The sequence below is a fragment of the Elephantulus edwardii genome, unplaced genomic scaffold (assembly GCF_000299155.1).
Source record: "Elephantulus edwardii isolate Elephantulus edwardi_28Jun2011 unplaced genomic scaffold, EleEdw1.0 scaffold00133, whole genome shotgun sequence".
In the NCBI taxonomy this organism is placed as follows: Eukaryota; Metazoa; Chordata; class Mammalia; order Macroscelidea; family Macroscelididae; genus Elephantulus; species Elephantulus edwardii.
This window is the reverse complement of record NW_006399883.1, coordinates 4,838,118-4,860,923: the sequence shown is the minus strand read 5'-3', so window position 1 is coordinate 4,860,923 and position 22,806 is coordinate 4,838,118. Positions and strand designations below refer to the sequence as shown.

Here is a 22,806-nt window from a genome sequence, read left to right as displayed (position 1 = left end):
AAGCAGGAGTACTGCCTAGACCCTATAAATGGAATCCACAGAGATTGAAAGTACAAGTAGCACCTGAAGGATGCACAGGGATACTCTTTGCCAACAAAAGCAAATGTCTCTCCTTCTATCCTTTGAGTCCACCCAGAACTGGTCAATCATTGCCTCAACTTCAAAAGATGGCCACTGGCGCACCTTATCTGCTGCTCCTAAGTCACCCCCAGAGTCAGGTTCTCTCTCCCATCAGTGATCCTTTGCATCATGCAATGCCTGGGGGCATTTAGCATGCAGTTCTCAGGCTGCAGGGATTTTATGAGGTGTCTGGAGATTTACCTACCAGAAGCTTCCTCCTAAATGTTGAAGCCTGACATAGGCAATCGGTTTTAAACTTGTCTAAACACAAAACTAAACCCGGTGTCCTTGAGTCAATGAGAACTCACATCAACCCTTGGCTCAGTAAGAAATATAGCAATCAAAGAAAACACACACATATACAAAAATAAGAGACATGACTGTAGAATAAGGGGTAACTCCTCAAACTCAAAAAACATACCTTTGTGGACAAAAACTCACTTCTTTGCCTGTACTGCCCTAACTCTGCTGCTAGTGTGAGCTTTAACTAGAATCACGCCAACGACAGTGGTTTGGGAATCTTCATTGATCAACGTCAGCGGAAAGGTTAGAACTTCACGTGTAAAACCCTCTGCAAGAGTACTGCAGACGACTTATACACGTACAGCGGCTTCACTCAGATGTAATTACACTGGACTTAAACACGGACAAGCCAAATGACTGCAGGACAGGGCCTTTCAGTGATGCTCGGACCTTCGGGGGAAACTATCCTGGACATGTACGTTTGATGTGAGGCCCCCACCAGGTTTCCATGAGGCGTGTACCGGCAGGAAGTCCCTCCCAAAGGACCAGAAGCTCCCGCTACAAGCGGCCATGCAGACTCGTGCCCTGCTCCCGCGCCACCCACACCCCGAGAGGTCTCCGCCACTCACCGTCCGAGAAGGTCCGGCCCAGGCCGGCTGCCGCCAGCCCGGCCAGCGGGCGCAGCAACATACACAACTCCCGGGCACTAGATAGTCCGCGGGCACTCACCCGCCCCCGTGGGCGTCAGCGCCGCATCGCCTTCCGGTGCAGTGACGTAATCCCCGCGCGACGCTGCGCTGCCGCCGACCTCGCGGGCGTTTCAACAAGAGGAACAGCAGTGGTGACACTTTTGTGACCGCGTGAGTAGCTTCAAACCCTGTACCACCTAACGAATGGAGGCCTAGATGTCCTCAGAGCCCCTTCTGGGGCGGCAGAGATGGCCAAATGTTGGTGTTTAAAAGTCTCAGCCATCTCCTTCCCACTCTATCGTCAGATGCAGAAAAGGACTGGAAGGGGAAGGGTTTTCGCTGGAACTTCGGGCGAGAGAGAGGGTTGGACCCGCAAAGATCCTTCCCACATCACAGACAGCCCTTAGCCCTCGGGGCGCTGCTCTCTAATGCGTTCGACGGCTATTCGTACTCGGTTGATCCTTGTTTCCTTGGTTTTGGAGACAGGAAAGGAAAAGGAATGAACCGCAATGTAAGAAATTTACTAGACAATTTTATGTTAGACACAATGTTGCTATGTCCCATCGAATCACTTGCTGCCCATAGTTTTGTTCAAGTTCTGAACCCTGCTCTATCCTGAGCGAACATCATTGTCTCGGACGCACCTACCCCCCTTACACCAGTCACTGAGTCAATCCATCTCATCCAGAGTCTTTTCTCTCTTGTGCTGGCCCTCCACCCTCCCAAGCATGACCCTCTCCAAGGACATGTTTCTCCGTGAAACATGCCCAAAGTATGTCAGACGAAGCTTCAGAATCCGTGCCTCCAAGGAGCATCCTGGTTTCACTCTCTCCAGAACCAACCTGTTTGTTCTTCCAGTAGTCCGTAGTATATTCAGTACTCTTCTCCAGCACCACAGCTCATAGGCATCAAATCTCCTTGTATCATCCCTAGTCATTGTCCAGCTTTTTGAAGAATAGCAACGAATTAAGAAGACTGTGGCCTAGAACAGGCACAACTTAGTCTCTGGAATGATATTGTTGCCATTCAGTACTCTGGAGAGGTCCCTGATAGCAGTGCAATTTGTTTTTTTATTTCCTGGCTCCTCGTACCAAGAGTGTTGATTATGGAGCCAAGCTGAAGCTGTTGACAATTTCAATCTCTTCACCATCTATCATCATGCTACCAGTCGACCCAGTGGTGAGAATAGGGACTTTTAAATTCCATTTGCTACCAAGTTAGGATTCCTCTTTTCAGATACCTTTCTGGTGAAAAGAGCTTTGGTTGCCTAAGTTGCACTGCCAACAAAAAGACAAGCAGTTCAAATCCATCTGTTCCTCTGCAGGAGAATGATGAGCAGTCTGCCCTTGTGCAATTAACAACCTCTGGAAACTCCCTGGAGGGTCAGCAATGAGTCAATTCCTACTAGACTACAAAAGAAGTCTGAATATTTGACATTTCAAATATTTGGTATTTGAATCTCCTGCCTTTTGACTTGTGGAAACTGCAACACAGAAACGAAATCATGATAAAAATGGACTTTAATTCACTTTCTATTAATAAGCATGATAATCCTCACCTCACTGCATTTTTGTGTTACCTTAGGAAAACAAAGTTTGGATTCATCACTACCCATTACATTGCATTCCATTTCCTGGCTTTGCTCCACCTGAATCTTTTTTTTAAATGCTAAATCCAGGTTGAAATCTTTGCAGATTGTAGGGAGAAACAAAAAAAAATTTCTTATGTATTGGGTTTTGTAGCTTCAATATTGGGTAGGATTAAACAAGGTCTAATTAGGTCTTTCTATCTTTTTCTTTCTCTAGCAGGTCACACGTCAGGTCAGCGGCTACCTCCACGTGTCTAAGGAGGAATGGCAGCTGTGGGAAGCATGTCTGGGTAAGCATAGGCTTCTGGGTTTCTTTGAATTATTGTCATGAGCTGCCTGTGTGAATACCCACTTGCTAGCCTTATGCTATGCTGCCTTAGAGAAATCCCTCTGAGTTGTTTTATCTGGAAATTGCATATAATAGGACCCGTCAACAGGGTGTTGAGGAAGGAATATGAATTACTTGTGAGTACTTAGTACCTCGTAGATGCTGGTGGTGGTTTTCATCACCTTTTTTAAAACCTGCGACCTGGTGTGAGAATGCCATGAGCTTTCTTGCCATCACCATCAGAATGACTTCTCTCTCTACCTTTTTCTCCTTACCCCCTGTCCTCCCCAAAGTGAGATTTATATGACCACAGTGTGTGTTGCCGGAATGAAATATTAAAGCACATGTTTCAGGTTACTATGGAACTCAGAGGCATCTGGTACCTGAAGCCATAAGACTCTGGGTATTTGTGTTCTCTTGAGGACTCTTCTCCTGGGAAAAGTTTGTGTTGGAACTCCTGCTAGTTGGCCACCATCTGCCTTCAAGAAATAGCTCAAATCCCTCTGCCAAGCTATCTCTCCAAGTTTTATGCCACGTTTAGTCCTGTGTTTTCTGTAATAGCTCTCTTATGGCCACCCCACCCCACCACACATACAGGTCCTGACCAGGCTCTGAAGCTCATGTGCTATTTGTTTTTTCCTCTGTTTCCATGTTTCTCAATAAACTCACTAATGCTGAGTCAGAACTGACTTTTAATTGACCCTCCTGTGGGTTTCCAAGTTTTTAAGTTATACAGGTAGAGATTGCCTATCTTTTTCTTGCAGAACGGCTGGTGGATTCAGATTGCCAGAGAGGCTCTACCTTTGGATTAGCAGGTCATTTCCCATAGTCATAGGACTGTGCCACCAGAACTCCTTCATGGTGTGTAGTGCACTTTTGAAAGGAGGACCTGAACTCATTTAACCAAGATATACCAAACATATGCTGGAGGATTTAACCAAGATATACCAAACATATGCTGGAGGTCTGGGACTTATCAGTGAATATGATACCATTTTTCTTCTCAGAATGTCACAGTCTGTTGGGGGAGATGGTCACAGACCAAGGCAGGATCATCTGGGACAATGCTCTTATAGTCAGTGAAGGGTGTGTGGAAACCACACTGAAGGCAGACACAAGTGTGGCTGTCCTTGTGGAATTATGACATGGTTAGATATGTTGCTTGCAGAAACAGAGGAGAGACTGTGAGAGAGTTGGAAATCCCAAAAGTTCTGTGCATAGTTCTAGAGTGGGGGCCCGATTTATACAAACTGATTTTTAGAGAAATTTTTTCTTTGTGTGGAGACTTGAGTGTCAGTGGAGGCACCATTGATGAAAGAGGCTTTTAAGAGGATCTGGCATAGATATGTGACGTCTGACTTACTGAAATGTAAGGGGCGGAGGACGGAGAACTGTTTTTTACAAGAGCATGAGACCACTTCTGGGATATATCACAGTTCTAAGAAATCCTAGCAGTGTTTCATACATCTTGCTCCTTATGCCTAGAGGGAAGAGGATTAACTGTAGAGTGTCTGGGGACCAAAAGGCTAGGATAACCTCATTTTTGGAATGAGGAAGCTCAGACCTTCATGTGGGTTAGTGTCAGCACTGGGACAGGGCACTTCTTTTCCCTTTCATGTCAAGAATGTGTACTTTCTGTTGTATTTAATCTGATAGCTAAATGCCAGCCATGTTTAAAGTGGACCCCAAATCTTTCCCTTGAAAGCCAGCATCTTGCTATATATCCAGAGATCTGGGCCAGCCAGTCAATGACTGAAACTTGTGGACTCCCAGCATCTCTTCTGTCCTTGACTATCTGGACAACCATCACAGTGACCTCTTCCTGACAGGGATTCATGCATTAGTGGCTTTGACCACAGCTTGCAGCTTTCAGGCCCGCAACCTCTTCCCCCAGCACACTTCCTTGGCTCACCAAGGCTTATTGGTGTCATCTGAGACAGGGTTGATGTGTGGAGACCCCAGTCCTTCCACTGCCTTCTCCATAGGGCTGTCTGAAGCTGTCATTACAAGCCTGCATGCTCGTCTCTCTTCTCTGGAACCTGGCCCTAGCAACCTGTAGCTGGCTGTTTTGATGTTTAGCATCAGTGCCTTTGATATGTGCTTTTCTGTCTAGTCAGCACTTGAAGCTTCTCTTTCCAATGATGATAGCACAAAATTTGGGACACATTCTCACACCTGTGATCCATAAGTATATCTAGTTCTTCAGGTGACCTTAAGATGCTTACTGGCTGACAGACGTGGGACCATATTGAGGTTCTTTCACCTCTGAGTGTGTGTGTGCTTTCCTGCAGCCTTCTGCGGCAGAGTATCATGCAGAGAGCTGCCACCTCATCTTGTCACCTGCACACATCGCTTGGGCGGGCTGACTGCAACAGGGCATCACTCACACGGCTTCACAGGCAGGCCTATGCACGCCTCTATCCAGTGCTTTTAGTGAAGCAAGATGGTGCCACCATCCACATCCGCTACAGGGAGCCACGACGCATGCTGGTGGTAAGTGCCACAGCCTGAGCTATGAGTTTAGGGGAGGCAGGAGGCCTTGAATTTATACCATAGCTAGTCCCCACGAAGAGAGCTGCCTCAGGTAAACCTCTCTTCTTGGAGGTTCTGGACCAATTGGCCCTGAACAAACACATGACTTACGCGTCCCAGAACTGTCAACAGTAACAGTGCCACAAGTCAGTGGGGAAGGGAGAGTTTTGGTCAGCAACGACTTTTGTATGATATGAACCTGATTAAGATCTTGAGCTCACTTCAAGTGACCAAGTGTATACAAGATTAATGAGTTGCATGTGTAGAAAAAAAGCAGGTCCTGGGCAAACATTCGGGAAGAAATTTGGTTTAAGGAAAAAAAGCTTAGACAATAAGGGGAAAGAAACAACTGAATATGTATAATTAAAGCACTGAATGGTGGAATAAAAGTGAGATAAAGGAAATACTTCCCCCTGACCCCGACATGATTTGAACACGCAACCTTCTGATCTGGAGTCAGACGCGCTACCGTTGTGCCACGAGGTCACAAGGAAATACTTAAGAAAATGCCATTTTAGTAAGAAAATTTCTTAAGTTTTACCTCAGATCAGGCTGATAGTAGCTTTTTTTCTGGCTTAGCGCCCTTCTCCTGAGTAGTTTTGGGGTGCCTGCCCCAAACACCACTTCCTAACTTCTATTAGGCTTCTTAACTTTTCCCACAGATGCCTATAGACCTCGACACCCTGTCTCCTGAAGAGAGAAAGGCTCGCTACCGAAAACGTGAGGCCAAATCCAAAGAGAAGAAAGAGGAGCCAGAAGTCAAGGATGACTTTGATGTGGAGCAGTACAAACAATTTTGGTCCAAAAAGTGACTGTTCCTTGATTTAACCAGGAAGGAAATTGTGGCAAGATAGGAGTGAGATGTCTTCTTCCTACTGTACGTGTTTTTAAAAGTACATGTTAGAAACCTTACTATTGTCTCACTTTGGTATCTGCTCCTTTGCGTTCTGTGTTAGCCTTTGACACGGTCTGAATTGCCCTGCCCTGTAGGGCACTACGCAAGTCTGCTTAATGCTTGAGAGCCTGCCACCTGGCCTACTACAGGGCTCTGAGGAAGACACATTCTGCTGGAGGCGTTCAGTAGGGAGCAATTATCAGTTGTCATGAATTCCTACTCAGGCCTGCAGCATTTTGCTATTAGAATTGATGACACTTGTTAAGTCTATGACTTGCCTTCTTTCTGCCCCAGGATTTGATTTCACACACAGGCCCAAAAGAATCATTTCCAACCATTCCAACTTGCAGCCACCACCCTCCCCATGCCTAGGAGCTGGTGGTGTCCTGGGCCTAGCTGAGCCTTGACTCTCAAGCTCTTTGCAGACCTGAAGAGCTTTGAAGACCACTGGGATGGCTGAAGTGTGACTATGGTGTTGAGGTTATTCCCCAGAGGGAAAGTCCCTCAAGGTTTGTGTTTGCTGCTGTTGTTGTTGTTATGTGCCGTCGAGTCGTGTTTGTAGATCGACTGAAAAACTGAGCTAGAGACAAACTAAGAGACATTAGTTTATTGAGACAAGAAAGTTACTGACCAGGAGAAAGATGCAGCACTATACGGATTCTGGTGGCAGTGGGCCAGATAATTATTGTTAAAGATAGGAGAAAACAACTAAGTATTTTATACCTCTACACAAATACCCTCCACTGTGTAACAAAATCAAGAATTAGCTCTAAGAGAAAGGACCAACCAGACTCTGGCACTCAGTGTGGAGGCGGATGGAAACATGGTAGAGTCTTCTGGAGGGAAAAGAATTTAAACCCATAGGAGACCAGTGTGACTGAGGACTGCATAAAAAATACTGTGCATCTCCGCCGGACCCGGGGAGGCCTGGCCGGGCCGGGAGCGCACCGTGGACACCCCGGTGCCGTGCGGACCCTACGCCCCGGCCTTAGTTTCACTTTTTGCTTTTGCTCCACTGCGGAGGGAAGGCAGGACGGGAGTGCCGACAAGATGGCGGACGGGGAGCTGAACGTGGATAGTCTCATCACCCGATTACTGGAGGAACTCTACTATGCTTAGTGGTAACGGCGGGAGCTGCGGCCCGGCGGGAGCTGCATCACTACTGACCTGCCCTTGGGTTGACTCAGCAATTCTGGTAAATCACCACCTGTAGCAGAATCATCACCCGTACTAGCCACCCCAGAGGAAATCGCTGAGATGCAAAGGAAAAATGAGCTGAAACTCAAGATAAAGGAAGAACATCTTGCTGCTTTGCAGTTTGAAGGCTGCAGCACTTCCATGATACATCTTCAAGGATATGAGCATGTACGGCTGGGCACAGTTGATGGCAGTGCATCTAAATTCCAGGGTGGATCTCCATAATAGTCTGTGTGTTTCCTACGGCCGGCCAAAGGGGCCCTTTAGAGTAGTGAGAGAAGACCTTCACCCTGAAACCCACAGTGTCCCTTTTCAGCAGGAAGTAGCTAAGAGAATGTGCCATCCCCTTTTTCTTATGAATCAGGGTGAAGTCTCTCTCAGGGAGGAGAAATAGGGAATGGCAAGGGACACACTGACAAGGGAGATTGATCAGAACTGGCTTTGGCGGGCACTGTGGCAATTGGACAATTAAAACAGACATGGCGGGGGAGGGAGGAACGGACTGGGGAGGAGGATGGAGAAAGCGGTGCAACAATGAATGAATGAAAACCCAAAATCTCTGTAAATGTTCATTAAAACTAATAAAATTTAATTAAAAAAATCAAGAATTACAGGCTGATGGGACAATGTTAGCAATACACAAGCTTAGTTTAAGGGGGAAAAGCCCAAGTCTAATAAAAGAAACAGGTTTAAAACTCAGCCAATTTAGCATAAGTATAGCCCTTTGAAGGTATTTATAAGATATACCATACATATGGCCTGAATGCAGCTGCCCTCGCGTAAGTGGCCACACGGAAGGTGGCCCGCAAGAACACTCAGCCACCAGACCGCTCACTTCCCACTTGACTGCTCTGCTTCTTCTCAACCCTCCTGTTCCTCTACCTCCATGAGAAGACACCAGCAGTCTCTGTCTATTCAGATTTCTACCTACACTGGAATCTCACTGTGAAGAGTCCCTCACTAAGTATTAATAGAACTCCTGGGCCATTCTCATCACTTATTTTCATAGCTAGACCCCTCAGAGTTGTGTGCACACGTCATCTCTCCACTTGCTGTTTTGATTTCATCAGTCTTTCAGCCCAGTCTTACTGAAACTGCTGTTGCCATGGTCACTGGCATCCTCCATGTTGCTCAACCTAAAGGTCAGTTTGCATCCATCTCCATATGTTGGCCCTTTGGTTACTTTACCTAATCTCAGGAATTCTAAAGCTGTGTATACTAGTGACTTTTCAGATGTGCCCCTGCAGTCTGGGCCACCAGCTTGCATCCCAGACCATTCCCATCCCTTCATTACTCTGACTTACTTGTCTCAAGTCCTTTCTCATCTCATCCTCATGATGTGGCCCATTGGAGCCATGTTTGGCTCTCATCCCGCATTTATCTTGGGCAAACCTGGACTCGGGCATACTCATGTCTTCTCTATTATCTGTTTTAACAGTGGACTTCTGTTTTCACAGTTTATCTAGGTACCACCACAAATCCACCTGGTCTGTGGTACCTCCACCTTGGATGGCTATATTCCGTTTCCCCTCAATACTTGTAACCTGTTTTTTACACCTGTTACCAGGGCCCTTTCTCTGTGCATCACCATGAGACTCTGGTTTCCAGGGTAAAATCTTAAACCCTAATAATGTCTTTGAAACCACCATCACTCCACCACTTAGTACCTTGCTGTGCCTTGTTGTACAAGGTGTGCAGTGCTCTTCCTGCCCCTTGTTGCTGCACTTCCTCCAAACATCTGCTTGCGCTCATTGATTGCTTGGTCACCAAATATTTGGCAACGGTATTTACTTACGTGTGGTTTGTCCTTACACTAGAGTGTAAGCTCACTGCTTAGTCCCCAGCACCTGACACAGTGGAGCCAAGCAGACTAAAGTTGTTAACAATCTCAATCTCTTCACCATCCATCCTGATGCAGCCAATTGGCCCAGTGGTGAGAATCTTTGTCTTCTTGACATTGAGCCTCAATCCATACTGAAGGCTGCAGACCTTGACCCTCTGCAGCAAGCATTTCAGGTCCTCCTCAGTTTCAGCAAGCAGGGTTGTGTCATCTGTGCCACACTTCTCTTCATAGAGCCCCAGCCTGCCGGATAATCTGTTCTGCATACAGGTTGAAAAGGTATGGAGATAGGACACATCCCTGGCGTACGCCTTTCCCAATTTTGAACCATGCAGTGTTTCCTTGCTCTGTTCTGTGGACTGCGTCTTGGTCCAAGTATAGGTTTCACATTAGAACCATCAGGTGTTCTGGGATTCCCATTCTTCTCAGAGTCAGCCACAAGTTTGTTATGATCCACACAGTCAAACGATATTCTTCTGGTATTCCCTGCTTTCAGCTAAAATCAATCTAACATCAGTTACAATATCCCTAGTACCACTACCCCTTCTAAACCCACAATTTGGCAAATAGAGTATTATTGTGATGCACTACTGAATTTGTGAAATCTTACATATATGCTGTTTTTAAACTGTGGTGGTAAATGATGTGTTTATCCAGAAATATTTTAAAACTATTATTTTACTTCTACTATTGGCAGTTACATCCAATGATCTTGTAGTGCAAAATAGAGATTTTAGGAACATTCCTGAACAAGTTTGTTGATATTCTGGGCTTTCTTCTCCACATTGGCCAATAAAAATAAATATAATGACGTTTGAAGTCATGTTGTTTGTTGTGTGCCATAGAGTCAGAACCGACTCATAGCTGACTCTCGGGCGGGTTTTCAGAAGCAGTTAATTACAAGGGGAAGAGATTGCCCCTCCTACTTCCAGAGCAGCTGGTAGCCTCCAGCCTAAATAGCCACAGTAATTTCAACAGTACTCAAAATTAAATGCCGTTCGTCCACTTTTGACTCATAGTGTTTTTACATTGGGATCTGAGGAGAATTTCCAAAACTGTAAAATCATTTTATTAGGCAATGCAGAGAAGGAAACGGTTTTTCTTCAGGTTAGATATTTGATTCTATCAGGTTAGATATTTGATTCTGTTGCCCTCAATAATCCATTTGTACCATATAGTCAGAATCCACCCGTAACTGCCCCTCAGGCAGGTTTTCAGAGGCAGTTAATCCGTCTGGAGGAGATGGCACATCCTCCCGCTGAACAGCTAGTGGTCTTGAACCTTAAGTCTTCGGGATTGCAGTGCAGCTTCTTGACACTAGGCCAGTAGAGCGCCCCACAGTAAACTTCATTACTTTTTGTTTTCGCCGTCAAAACACTTAAATCACTGCCATTTTAGCAGTTGATAAAATATTGAAATAAAAATCTTATCAGCTGCCAGCCAAATCTCATGACAACACGTATATACCGAGAACAGGATTTTCTTGGAATCCTTATTAAACACAGGTGACAAAAATGAATGGTTAAGCTGCCAGCTGCTAACTGAAAAGATTTCGCAGTTCTAACCCAACCAGCCAAGGTGAAAGCATGTTGCGCAGCAAACCAAAAGGCCTGCCTTTCAGTGGCGGTTAGAAATAACCCATCTGCTCCCCGAGAGAAAGATGGGAGATTAAGATTTACAGGTGAAATTACAGGTTCTGACCTATGGAAAGTAGTAGTCAAAGAAAAAGGGCACAAGGGCGACAGGAGGGAGTGAGCGGGGCCTGTTGCTAGCGGCGTCGCCGCGCATGACGCAAAAGGGGAGCGGCCAGTGTGCGAGGAAGCCGTCCGCTGCGAGTGACGTCATTGCACACAACTCCAGGCTTCCGCTCTTGCGGCTGCAGCGGGGAAGCTTGTGAGGCTGGTTCCGAAGAGTCGCTGACCGGGCTTCTAGCAGATTTTGTGACCTCAGTATGTGGGCCCGTGCTCTAGACCTGGGGATTGCGGGGCTAGCCGAGTGCGGACCTCTATGCGTTTCTGTCTTCTGCAGCACTTGCCGACACCATGTTCGGCTCCAGCCGAGGTGGCGTCCGTGGCGGACAGGACCAATTCAACTGGGAGGACGTGAAAACTGATAAGCAACGGGAGAATTACTTGGGCAATTCGCTTATGGCCCCGGTGGGCCGGTGGCAGAAAGGCCGGGACCTCACCTGGTATGCCAAGGACCGCGTGGGTCCAGTGGGCCTGAGCCGGGAGGAGGAGCTGGCGGCAGTGCGGCAGGCAGAGCAGGAGGCTCTAATGGCAGCTCTGTGAGTGGCTTCTTGGGGCGATGGCAGAGGCGCCCCTAGGGCCGGGAGGTTTGGGATCGGGGTAGGGGATCAGCCCTTCCTGAAGCTTGCCTGACCCTGTTGCAGAGGCTACAAGAACGTGAAGAAACAGCCGACAGGCCTGAGCAAGGAGGTAACGGGCCGAGAGGCCCTGAGGTGGGAGCGGGGAGGTCTGAGCTCTGCACGATGTCCTGGGAGGGTTCGGCAGAGGCCCAGAGGCCTGTGTGATGACCTTGCTTTTCACTCCCCACAGGACTTTGTCGAGATTTGTAAGCGAGAAGGAGCAGATCCTGAGGACAAGGGTGTGGACAGGCTTGTGGGACTGGGGAGCTCCAGGTGCGGAGGCAAGGGTGGTGGTGAACCCTTACGGGGTTCTCCTGAGATAGAGGAGCTTGCTGCAGATTGAGAATTTGATCAAGTCATCACAAGCCCAAGACCCCAAAGCCCTCCCGTTGCAGTGCTAAGTGGCCAGGTGGATGCAGATGCGGGGCTGGGTGGCATCTTCAGGGCACTCATGACTGCTACACAACTTGCCCTGCTTCCTATGGACACGTTTTCCTCCCTTATGTTCCTACAGTGGCTCCGCCGGCCGAGTGGTGCTGTCCAGAGAAGACAAGGAAGCTGCCAAACTAGGGCTGTCGGTGTTCACAGTAATGTCCCCCCCCCCCCCCAAACACATCAGGAGCCAATACTGGCAAGGTGGGAGGGACCTGGGTCAGGGCCCGCCTCATGGGGAGGAATGTTTCCAGCTCCCCGATCTAGATTTGAACTTGGATGGCATCTTGCGGGTTGTCCAGGCCTCCTTCTGGGTCCTCACTGTGTAACTCCGGCTTTTCTTGACAGCACCACCGAGTGGAGAGTTGTGGGGCAGGGACCTCCACAGCCTCTGCCAGGAAAAAAACGCACTCTGAGGAAGTGGACTTGTGGTAAGATAACTCATTTTCTCACAGTCCACAGGCAAGACTTAACTCGGGGTTCTTGACCTCCTGCATGCTGTTTTTAATGATAGGCCTTTAAGACTTTCTGGGCTTACTTAGGTGCCTAAGTCTAGGACAGTAAAGTCTCAGCAGCACAGAACTGTCTTTGCAGACTAGTGGCTCAAGTTCTGAGCTTGTTGGGCTGCTTGCTTGTGAATGGTTTGTGTCCAATGTCAATGCCATCTATGATCCAGTCTCAGCTCATGTCATTCCCCATGTTGTCTCTTGCTTCTCATTTGTCATCTAAGATCCCAGTTTTCCCTGGAAAGTGCACCTGGTGAGATCCTGGGATAGCTTTCTAGTTTCAGATTCAGGTGACAGCCCTGGCATGAACGCTAAGGCTGAAGAGGAATATTCACAGAAGCTGTCCTGGCTGGATGGGCCTGTGCACCTAGCCCAGAGGTGGGGAAGGGTCCATAGCCCCAGTGTAGATGTGCAAGTCCTGTCCACACTTGATGTCCATTTGAAAGGCACAGCAAAGACAGGCCAAGGGCAGTTTTGAAACCAGATGGTAATGAAGACCCTTCAAGAGTGGAGTGCTGGTTGTACAGGGTGGTCAGCTGACCAGCATTCAAGCACTTGGAAAGTGGGCTGAGTGTGTGGGTATGTAGGCAAGGGCACCCAGGAGAGTGCTGGTGTCTGCATAAATAATGTTCTGCTGCAGTAAGCTTGTACCTCCCCTCTATTTCCCACTGTGGAGTTGCTGGCCACAGGGAAGAGATGTGGCTGGTATGACAGAAGTACAAATTTATCATTGCTTGCACTTAAGTAGGTGGTTCGAAACCACTGACTAAGTCTTGCCCTGTGCAATATACAGCCTCTAAAACCTATTGGACAATTGGCTTGAATCAGTTCTGACTCCATGGGAAATGACTGACTCCCCCCCATTACAGCTTAGTATCTCACTGATACACAAAGAGTTATGGAATGTTTTGTGCTAATCCTTGCAGCTCTGACAACCATAAGAAAAGCAAGAAAGAGAAGAAGAAAAAGAAGAAGAAGAAACACAAGAAAGAGAAGAAAAAAGAAAAGCACCACAAGAGAGAGGTGGTTGCCTCCTCTGCATTATCTTCTGCTGGGTAGGCCTGTAAGGTCTTTGGGAATGGTGTGGTTTGGAGGGAGGGCATGCTTCTCAAACAGAGGATGTGGCAGCATGCAGTCTGTGCACCTCAGGGCCCAGAGCAATCAGCATGGGCAGTGCATTCTCCCAGCCTGCCAGGGATCTCCGGGACCCATTCTGAACCCTCACTGGGCTGTTCCCTGGTCCTCCTCTAGGCACAGGCGCCATCGCCATGACTCCAGTTCCTCAGCCAGTGACCACTCCTCCCCCTCCTGCAAGAGGAAGAGGGGGCATGGTTTATGCAGCAGGAGGAGCCCTGAGTCCCACAGACGACAGGAATCTGACTCTGATGCCTAAGTCATGTGCACCTGCTGCATTGAACCCCAACCCTGGGTCTGTGGGGTTTAAGGTTAGCTTCAGGCTACTCTGCTCAGTAAGGTTAACCGTGACCATGGGACTACTAATGGACTCCTACCACCACAGGGAAATGCCAGAGAGGAGGCTGGCCCTGTCCATTGAAACGGCAGTCCCATCTCGGCCTGGAATGAGGGCAGAAGCCTGTCTTGTCAAGCCAAGGTCCTAGAAGGTGGTCTAGTGATGAAGCCTGACCAAGCCTACTCTGGTGAAAACCAGCCTGCCTTGGATGTCCCAAGACCAAACATCCTTTGCTGGTTCTGTTGTCGTCCTCAGCTCCCAGGTCTCCCCAATTTCCTATATCAAGTATGATGACTATTTTTCTTTACCTTAATTTGCTCTTTTTAAATAAATTTATTTTAAAAGGAAGTGTGCCCTGTGCATGGGAGACTATCACGTTAGACACTGACCATGTAGACATTAAATAGCTACTGGCCTGTGGAAAGCCATTCTAAGACTTTGTTGAGAGAGGCTATCCAACATGTACCTAGATGTGGAACTGTTCTAGGGAAACTACAGCTGGCACCCTGCCCTTGTGTCCACTGCAGGACTTTTCACTCCATCTGTTAAGATGCTGGATTGGGCTTTAACAGTGATTCTTCTTTGAACTTCTCATAAGCATGGAGATTCATTTCCTTAGTGGTTGAGGGACTTGGTGTTTTTACCCAAGGCCCTGGCACAGTTTTAAAGAGGTCCTTCCTATGGACAGAGGACCCCACACTGCTAGAGGTAGAAATTCACTAGAATTTGAGGACCTGCACAGGTAACTAACACAACAGGCGAAAATGATCCTATCAACACAAAGTTACGGAGAAAGGTGGTTGAGGGACAGCTCCAGCCAGATTGTCAAGGCCATGTTCTAGGGAGGGAATAAAAACTCCTAAGGTCACGCTTAAAGCTCCAGTGGTTCTCATCTATCATACTGTACCTAGCACCTGTATCCAGTAAGGTATTTTCTGCCTATCCATATTAAGTTCCCCAACAGACAGGTGGCTGGGTGCTGGCTCCCTGTGTGGACAGGCTCCTGAACTGTGGCACATACCTGCACTCTTCTCAGTAGGCAGTAGTCAAACCAACCAAGGTCAAGTTGGCCATGAAGGAGGGGCTGGGAAGATCTGCAATCCTGAGGCTGCCAGTTTGTCCTCCAACTTCAAAAGCTACCTGTTTGAGGCATGAGGAAGACTTTGGAGTCCTGACAAAGCAGTGAGCCCAGGCCCCTGCCCTAGTGTCTGTTGGCACCTCTGCCATAACCCATCATCTGCTCTGCTGCAGGGAGGGAGAATATGCAGAGCCTGGTTTAGTTCTGTGCCCACTCGGGTTGCCCAAGCCAACTGCAGTGGCATAAAGACAAATATTTCTGGCTGGACTCAGTATGTATTTTGCTTCTGATTTTAGAAATTGTCACTTCTGACTGGAAACCACAGGCCCCTTGTGCCTGTAAGTATTGTCTGCAGACTTGCTAGTTATGGGTGTTTCCAAGATGCTGTGTGATGATTGTCTGAGGCTCTCACTCATTCTCTGCACACCCTTTGTAGGTTTCCCTCAGGAGGGAAGTCAAAGTCTCCGGCAGTACTGAGAGTATATCTTAAGTTGAACTGGTACTCTGGATGCCATGCAATTTGGGACAATGTCCAATGGGCTAATGTCCAAGGTGGGGCACTTGACAACAAATGCTACCCACAACCAGCAGAACAGCTTCGAGGGCCACCTCCCAGAACTGGCTCTGGATTCTGAGGCCTGTGGGAAAGCATTCTTATCACCTCTTCTTTCAAGAGGACTTCCCAGGAGTCCCCTCTAATCTTTGGCACAGCTTGCCTCTTGTAAAGATAAATGGATGGTGCACTCTAGTCCCTCTCCTCCCAGGGGGGAGGTTGGGTCAATAGTCCTAAGACAGACTTGTATGAAGCCTTTGTCCTGATAGGGCAGGAATACAGCTGTTGCTTGTATTGCTGGTCACAGAACCCTACTTCCAAGAGAGGTTCCCTCTGGACAACCACAACACAGCCACAGACCTATGCTCCTGCATCTTGAAGGAGATGAGCAAGGGAACAAAAAGCCACAATCTGCTTATTCACAGTAAGTCCCAGAGCTGGGCTGCCTCTATCCCCCATGGCAAAACACCTTTTAGCTATCTGTGACAGCCAGTAGCATCAGGAGGCTTTGGGATCTGGGCTCAAAACCACTATCTTGACTTAACTCACACAACTGGCACAGCACCTAGGGAAACAAAGGTGTTCAGGATGCATATTGGGTTCTCCATAGGGAGTCTGTTATCATCACACCTCACCTTGCTTGCTCACAATGTGTCTCAGAGCATGCCAGTATCAAGAGGCACCTTGCTGAGTGAGAAGGAGATAGATCTAAAAGTTAAAGACCATTTAGTGACCCCCATAGCCCTAATTCTGCTCTGGAAATCCAATTAGCCCTGTAGATGCCAGAAAACACACCATCACATGGTCTCACTGAAGTCTAATCTGAGGAGGTGGAAGAAGAATGGTGAAGATGAAGTTGAAAAATATTCAGGGGGGAAGATTCCTTCAGCCCTGGTTACAAAGGATGTGGTTATACTGGCAACTGCAAACAATCAGCATAGGAGCTAAGGGCAAGGTAGAGTGTTGTACGTGGTGGTCTAAATTTTTAGTAAGAAAAAGGCTCTTAAATCTTTTCTGGAAGTAGTGGGCAGGAACCAAGTAGTTGGTGGGTAGCAGCACTGAAAAGCTCATGAAATAGTTAAGAGATTTTATTCTAATAGCTATAATTACAGTGCTTGTTTGTCGAAATGAAAACTGAAAACAAGTATACAAAACAGTTGATTACTAATTGTGTATTGAAAGCAGTAAGAGGTTCCACGACACCAAATAAACCAGTTCTGAGGGGTTTCTCCCCCTGGAGATAAAATTTAACAGCTCCAGCTTCTTCAGTGTTTATCAAAATACAAAAGAAAGAAGTGTAGAGGTCGTCGTTTTCTCGCTGGCAAATCTGACCCTTGCAGGATGAGGGAGTGGAAGCTACTTCACACATGTACAGACAGGGGTGCTCCGACGGGCTGTGCGCTCTAGGTGGAATGCTCCCAGCTCGCATGCACTCCTGTGGGAGGCCCTATGCTCTAGGAGTCTGCTGCTCTGGCCAAGGTCTCTGAGTATGCACTGGGAGTAATGGGCTCTCTGCTCTGGTTAAGTGGTCACACGAAAGCACCACACACACCTGACCAAAATAAAGGTTGGTAGTTCTTTGCTTTCTTCTAAATTGAGAGCCCAAAGGCTGCTGCTCATGCCATAGCCCATTGCAGAGGTACCCGCTATGGGTCCTTTTGAGTGGCCGACACGAGTGGCTCAGTGACCCAGCATAGGGCCTGCTGTGCTCAGATGGTAGCCTGGGCCAAGCACAGCCTCAAAGCTTGTTTCCTTGGTAACCGTGTGAGCACAAGTACAAGCACAAACTCTATGAAATACAGGATGAACCAAAGACAAAGCGTAATTACAGGGATCTCTATTGTGACCATGCAAAATTGATCGTGGGTTTGTTTTTGTCACCTTCTCTCACGTTCCCAAAGGGAAACACGGACGATCAGATGGACTAGTACTCAGGTTGTTACTGTAAAACCTACACTAGGCTTATTTCTCCCTTCTGTGTATTCAAGTGTTCGCCTTTATTGTAGCTACTTTTTAAAAAATGCACTGAGCTCAGGTTAAAAACCAACCACCAAAATGGATGTCAACACAGGTCTCAGACCAAGAGAAGGGCACTCGGCTCTTCGAGCACAGTAACTCCTGGGAGCCCAGGGCCAGTGTGTGGAAATCCCTTCTCAGTACTGAACAGTGAGTTGATTTTTCTTTTTTACAATAAAAAAAGCTGAGTAATATTGCATAGGAGTACCAGAAACTGCCTCATTGGAAACAAAAACTATTTACATTAAATAAAAAACCTGTTTGCAGGCTGCGTCTGCCACATTTACAGCATGGTGCATACACACTGTGACCAAACCCATGGAGACAGCTTCTGGCACTCGACACCACAGAGCCGCATAGTTTGCCACATGAGAGTAAAGCAGAGGGTGGAGAGAGGAAGGAGGAGGGAAAGGAGGCAGAGAGGAAGAGGACAGGTCTCGGCTCATTTCTGGTTTCGGAGCTGATTGGACAACCAGTCCAGTCCTTCATAAAGCCCATCTCCGCTGGTGGCACAGGTGGCCTGAATGTACCAGTTTCTGTGGCGAAGGGAGTGCAATCCCAGTTTATCTGTGATCTCAGCGGCATTCATGGCATTGGGAAGGTCCTGGTGAGAAAGAACACAGCAGGGGTCTAGGTAAGTAAGCAGAACCCCCCCTGGGCTACCAGCCCTGACCAGCTGTCCACTGAAGAGGTACAGTGTGTACAATCCACCATGAGCCCACTATTTCCCTCATTCCTCTGTACTTTTAAATTCACCTAATTGTGTAATAATTACTTTTCCAGCAACTAGCAAATAAGATGGCTATGACAGTCAAATTATATTCTTGAAGTGTTTGCTACCAGAGACATTTTTTGTCAAGTCCCTGGGTGTTCCCAGGCCCAAAGCCCAGAGCCTTGGGCAACCCCGCCACATCACTGAGAGTGCCACACAAATCCTCCTATTCACTGTGGCTTCTATGTCTGCCACAGAAGGGTCTGCCCGAGTGCATACCTGCTTGTTAGCAAACACTAGTAAGACAGCGTCCCTGAGCTCGTCTTCTGCCAACATCCTCATGAGCTCTTCACGGGCCTCGTTCACACGCTCCCGGTCATTGCTGTCAACCACAAAGATCAAACCTACAAAGCAAGCAGGCATTACTGCAAAAGACTGGAAAACCACCCCGGCCAACCTCACTTGCTTGTAACAAGACCTGACACCTGATCGCCCAAACAAATGGCCTTCTTGGGGTTGAGGCTTGGTTTCCATTGACCACCATGCGTCAGAGGCCAGAGGCTCACACTGGAGGTGAGATTCAAGCAGCACACTGACTGCCATCTACTGGAGAAGGTCCTCGCAAGGACTATCAGGGTTACCCAAGGAGAAAGATCCCGAGGACCTGCCTTTCTAAAATGGCAGGGGGCTTTTGCTCTTGAAACCTCTATGACTCTTCTGAGGAGGTATAGTTCAGAATGACTACTTGACAGGCTACTTTAAGCCCCCAAAATGAGACTAGTTAGCAAAAGGTGAGGCATTTAACCCCCAGAATGACTGTTTCCTCAGTGGTAAAATCAGGAAGATAGCACCACTCCTGCAGGCTGTTCTCAGGCCTGCATGAAATCATTATAGTACTTAGCATGGGAGACCATGTAGGTGTTCACATATGTGAGTTGCAATTAATTAAAAACAAAACAACAACAAAAAAACCCTTTAGGTCTATTTGAATTCCACCGTGCTGAGAAAATGAACAGGCCTGGGTTTCTTCTTCAAAGGCAAGTGTGCACACCATGCGAGTGAGCCCAGTGGTCTGCTAAATCAGGCCCCGGTGGCTTACCTTGCGTGTTCTGGAAGTAGTGGCGCCACAGGGGCCGGATCTTATCCTGACCGCCTACATCCCACACGGTGAAGCTGATGTTTTTGTACTCAACAGTTTCCACATTGAAACCTGAGTAGAGCAAGGGAGTGGAAGGTGAAGTGTCTTCTCTCCTCTTAATTATGCCCAACTATCGCTACTGTGAAGTTACAGAGAAACCCATCTCAACAAGAAACCATCCTACCCCCAAAGAGTCACCAAGGAAGGGCTGGCTGGATACTCTAAGGGAGCCCCATTGTCTAAGTAGCATGAGTAATCAGTTCCTTGCTGTTCCCCAGTCCCTATTCCTTCCATTTCCCACCTCTTGATCCTGTCTACACAAGGCCCTGCTCTCTTCCAGCCTCACACCTGCTACTATCACTGGATCAAAGGTCTCCCTGGTTGTTCCAGATGACAACCAGCCCCACTGGATGAAAGGACAAATTTATATGAAAGGTTAGTATTCTTACCTATAGTAGGAATAGTGGTTACTATTTCACCAAGCTTCAGTTTGTAAAGAATAGTAGTCTTTCCTGCAGCATCCAGTCCAACCATGAGAATGCGCATTTCTTTTTTGCCAAAAAGGCCCTTGAAGAGGTTGGCAAAAATATTCCCCATGCTTGCAGACTGGTGAAATCAACACTGGCCAGAGACACCTGAAAAGACAAGGGTTTCCATCTCTGTGCTGCCCTAGTTAGTGCTCCAAAAACCAATACAGAGACTACCCACTCATCCATGGATATGTGTTCACATACTGTAACTTCTGCAACTCACAGCTCAGGATATTATGCAATTCTGGTTTCCAAGAGACAGAAAAATGAACTCTGCATATTGCATTACTCAAGTGAATTGCCCCCAAATCAACCTTAAAAATAGAGCCTGGAATTCTTAAGAGAAAAGGGGTTGGGGTTTTCAGAAACAAACTGATTCCTAAATTCCATGAAATACGTCATTGTTTTAACTATGAATCACACCTGATAATGGACAAGTGTACCAATGAAAATGGTTGCTTTCAACTGCTAGGTTTTCTCTACCATCTAATTCAAAAGAGCTCTCCTCCTATTAGGGTGCTCCTAGCCATATAGGAATGAAGTAGAATTACCATGTCACACAGAAGCATGCAGTGCTAGGTCCTCAGGATTCCATAAGAGAAGCCAACTTTCACTAAGTGCTAGAACACAGCCATTCAACCTAGAAGCAGAACTCAAGCCTCCCCAAGAGCATAGCGGCAGTTTTAAATACACAGATCTCATTCCTACACACAAAATAGCCCGCAGAACACCTTTGTCCTAGGAAGAAAGGAAGCTGAAAAGCACTGCTAAAATAGTATGTCCATAGGACAAATCCAGAGGCATGATGACATGAGGGAGCTCTACTACTGGATTCCCCAAAGCACTCACTGGTTTTTCATGGGTAGTAGCAGGCACCTCACTAGCAGGTTTACACAAAAACCAATTAAGGTAGTTCTGTCTGGTTCACAAGTGTTACTGCAGCTTCTTGAACTAGTAAACTAATACCAGTGCATCAGAGACCAGGCTCAAGATTTTCAGGAAGGCAGTTATCACTGTCAACTTGGGAAAGCTGATCTTGAGGGATAAGGAGTCATCAAGTTCTACAAGCCTCATATTAAGTGCCTAGCCATTAGGTTGGCACTTTTGTCCTTTTTTTCTTCCTTCACTTTCCAAGGAGCTTAAGGGGGGGAAAGGTCATTCTCTCAAAAGAGGATTTTTACCATCCAAAAGTAAAATCAAACAATGAGTTAGTATTGGCAACTATGAGAAAGAATGAGGGAGTTTTTGTTTATGTACAGGTTTAAAAACTAACCAATAGATTAAATTTAAAAAGGTAAAACATGAAAGTGTAACGAGACTTCCTTTAAAGATGATCTGAAAAGCTGCTGGCATTAATATTCACACGGACTATGGAAAATTGTTACCTCTGAGACCAGGTATGAAGGTGATTGTATCTTTTTCCTTGTTTAAGCAATTTAAAATCTCTTCAGCTTATCTTAATGAACACTTTTAGAGATGACAAACCAGTCACCTGGGTCACTGTCTCTCATGGTGAGTTTATCTTCGAAACACCGGAGCGTTGCTGTGTCCCATATGGTGGTATGGGTTTTAGATTTTTCTCAATACTTAAGATTTTTACCTTGGATGACAGAATAAAGGTGATACTTGTCAAATGGTTATTTCTACTTTAGCTATTCCTCCTATAATTATTAGGTGTCATTCTACCGTACAGGAAAATTTTCCTTCCCTGTTTGTTAGCGTGGACTCTTGATTCCTGCTGCATGCAGACAATGAGCCACAGTCACCCACCATCACCTGATGTGAAGTTCAAGTTGGCTTGAGTGCCTTTCTGAAACTTTTTATCCTTTTTAGTTTTGAGCCATAGTACATGTTTAAAAAATTAAGTAAACTGTGAAATTGAAAAAGCTCTTACATTCCCTTTTCTGGAGACAAGAGACTTTCCTAAAAGATGATTTTTTCTTCATGGAAAGGAAGGCATAACATCTGACTAAACGGAAATGTTAAGTGTTGCAAAACTGAGATTTCCATCACCTGGAAGAATTTGTCTTCTCTATTTTTCACAAAAATATGACAGAAGAATTGACGTCTTTTGACTTGTGGTGCTTGAGTACTGACCATCCCATGGACTGTTAAATGAACAAACATATGCACACCCATGTTTATCATGGCTTTGTTCAAATAGCAAGGAGCTGGAAACAACCTAAGTGCCCATCAACAAATGAATGGATAGAGAAGTTGTGGTATATTCATACAATGGAATACTACGCTGCACTGAAAAACAAGGAACTAACTCATGCAGTATTATTTCAAAATGGGTGACCCTGGAGGACATTATGCTGAGTGAAGTTTCTCAGTCACAAAAGGACAAATACTGCATGGGGCCACTGTTGTAAAAGAGGACTGACCTCGGGGTTGGGGGGAGACTATGAAAGATGGGTTCAATAATGTATATATACTGCATTGAAACAGATGAGGGAGAAAACTGTTTAAAAGGGATATGTGATTAGGTATTTTTGTCACGGTGGGAGTCCAGAGAAGGCTGCATAATGGAGTGGACCTGGGAGGAGGGACTGTTAAAACAATGAAAG

At 46.7% G+C, this 22,806-nt stretch overlaps 3 protein-coding genes and 1 non-coding gene across 5 annotated transcripts; 2 read left to right on the top strand and 2 right to left on the bottom strand.

Moving 5' to 3' along the window:
* The first annotated feature begins 2,904 nt into the window (after positions 1 to 2,904).
* Positions 2,905 to 6,312, top strand: MRPL55 (mitochondrial ribosomal protein L55). The gene is made up of 3 exons (XM_006893916.1): positions 2,905 to 2,930; positions 5,260 to 5,461; positions 6,163 to 6,312. The coding sequence occupies exons 1-3, from the start codon at positions 2,905 to 2,907 to the stop codon at positions 6,310 to 6,312; spliced, it is 378 nt and encodes a 125-aa protein (XP_006893978.1).
* On the bottom strand, positions 5,915 to 5,986 carry TRNAW-CCA. Its single transcript has one exon. It is a non-coding gene; the product is annotated as a tRNA-Trp (tRNA).
* A 5,162-nt stretch (positions 6,313 to 11,474) lies between the features above and the next one.
* On the top strand, positions 11,475 to 13,797 carry LOC102849248 (chromosome unknown open reading frame, human C1orf35). Its single transcript, XM_006894035.1, has 7 exons — positions 11,475 to 11,719; positions 11,825 to 11,870; positions 11,991 to 12,073; positions 12,315 to 12,387; positions 12,581 to 12,652; positions 13,291 to 13,304; positions 13,665 to 13,797. Exons 1-7 carry the CDS (start codon positions 11,475 to 11,477, stop codon positions 13,795 to 13,797), a joined length of 666 nt encoding a protein of 221 aa, XP_006894097.1.
* Positions 13,798 to 18,298: 4,501 nt separating this feature from the next.
* Positions 18,299 to 20,303, bottom strand: ARF1 (ADP-ribosylation factor 1). Of its 2 annotated transcripts, none has more exons than XM_006893914.1 (4): positions 20,156 to 20,303; positions 19,668 to 19,778; positions 18,848 to 18,972; positions 18,299 to 18,460 (listed from the first exon to the last, which is right to left on the bottom strand). In XM_006893914.1, exons 1-4 carry the CDS (start codon positions 20,301 to 20,303, stop codon positions 18,299 to 18,301), a joined length of 546 nt encoding a protein of 181 aa, XP_006893976.1. The 2 variants fall into 2 exon arrangements, with proteins under 2 accessions (XP_006893976.1, XP_006893977.1); XM_006893915.1 differs by having other exon boundaries at positions 18,299 to 18,430; positions 18,875 to 18,972.
* Positions 20,304 to 22,806: the final 2,503 nt, after the last annotated feature.

Excerpts from the sequence above, each read along its gene's own strand:
- ARF1 (XM_006893914.1), bottom strand. The coding sequence starts at position 20,303 with ATGGGGAATATTTTTGCCAACCTCTTCAAGGGCCTTTTTGGCAAAAAA. Across the intron at positions 18,973-19,667 it reads CTACTTCCAGAACACGCAAG|GTTTGATCTTTGTGGTTGAC; the intron begins GTAAGCCACCGG and ends CTTGCTTTGTAG. Across the intron at positions 18,461-18,847 it reads TAGTGTTTGCTAACAAGCAG|GACCTTCCCAATGCCATGAA; the intron begins GTATGCACTCGG and ends CTTTCTCACCAG.
- LOC102849248 (XM_006894035.1), top strand. The coding sequence starts at position 11,475 with ATGTTCGGCTCCAGCCGAGGTGGCGTCCGTGGCGGACAGGACCAATTC. Across the intron at positions 11,720-11,824 it reads GAGGCTCTAATGGCAGCTCT|AGGCTACAAGAACGTGAAGA; the intron begins GTGAGTGGCTTC and ends ACCCTGTTGCAG. Across the intron at positions 12,074-12,314 it reads GTGGGACTGGGGAGCTCCAG|TGGCTCCGCCGGCCGAGTGG; the intron begins GTGCGGAGGCAA and ends ATGTTCCTACAG.
- MRPL55 (XM_006893916.1), top strand. The coding sequence starts at position 2,905 with ATGGCAGCTGTGGGAAGCATGTCTGG. Across the intron at positions 2,931-5,259 it reads GCTGTGGGAAGCATGTCTGG|CCTTCTGCGGCAGAGTATCA; the intron begins GTAAGCATAGGC and ends GCTTTCCTGCAG. Across the intron at positions 5,462-6,162 it reads AGCCACGACGCATGCTGGTG|ATGCCTATAGACCTCGACAC; the intron begins GTAAGTGCCACA and ends CTTTTCCCACAG.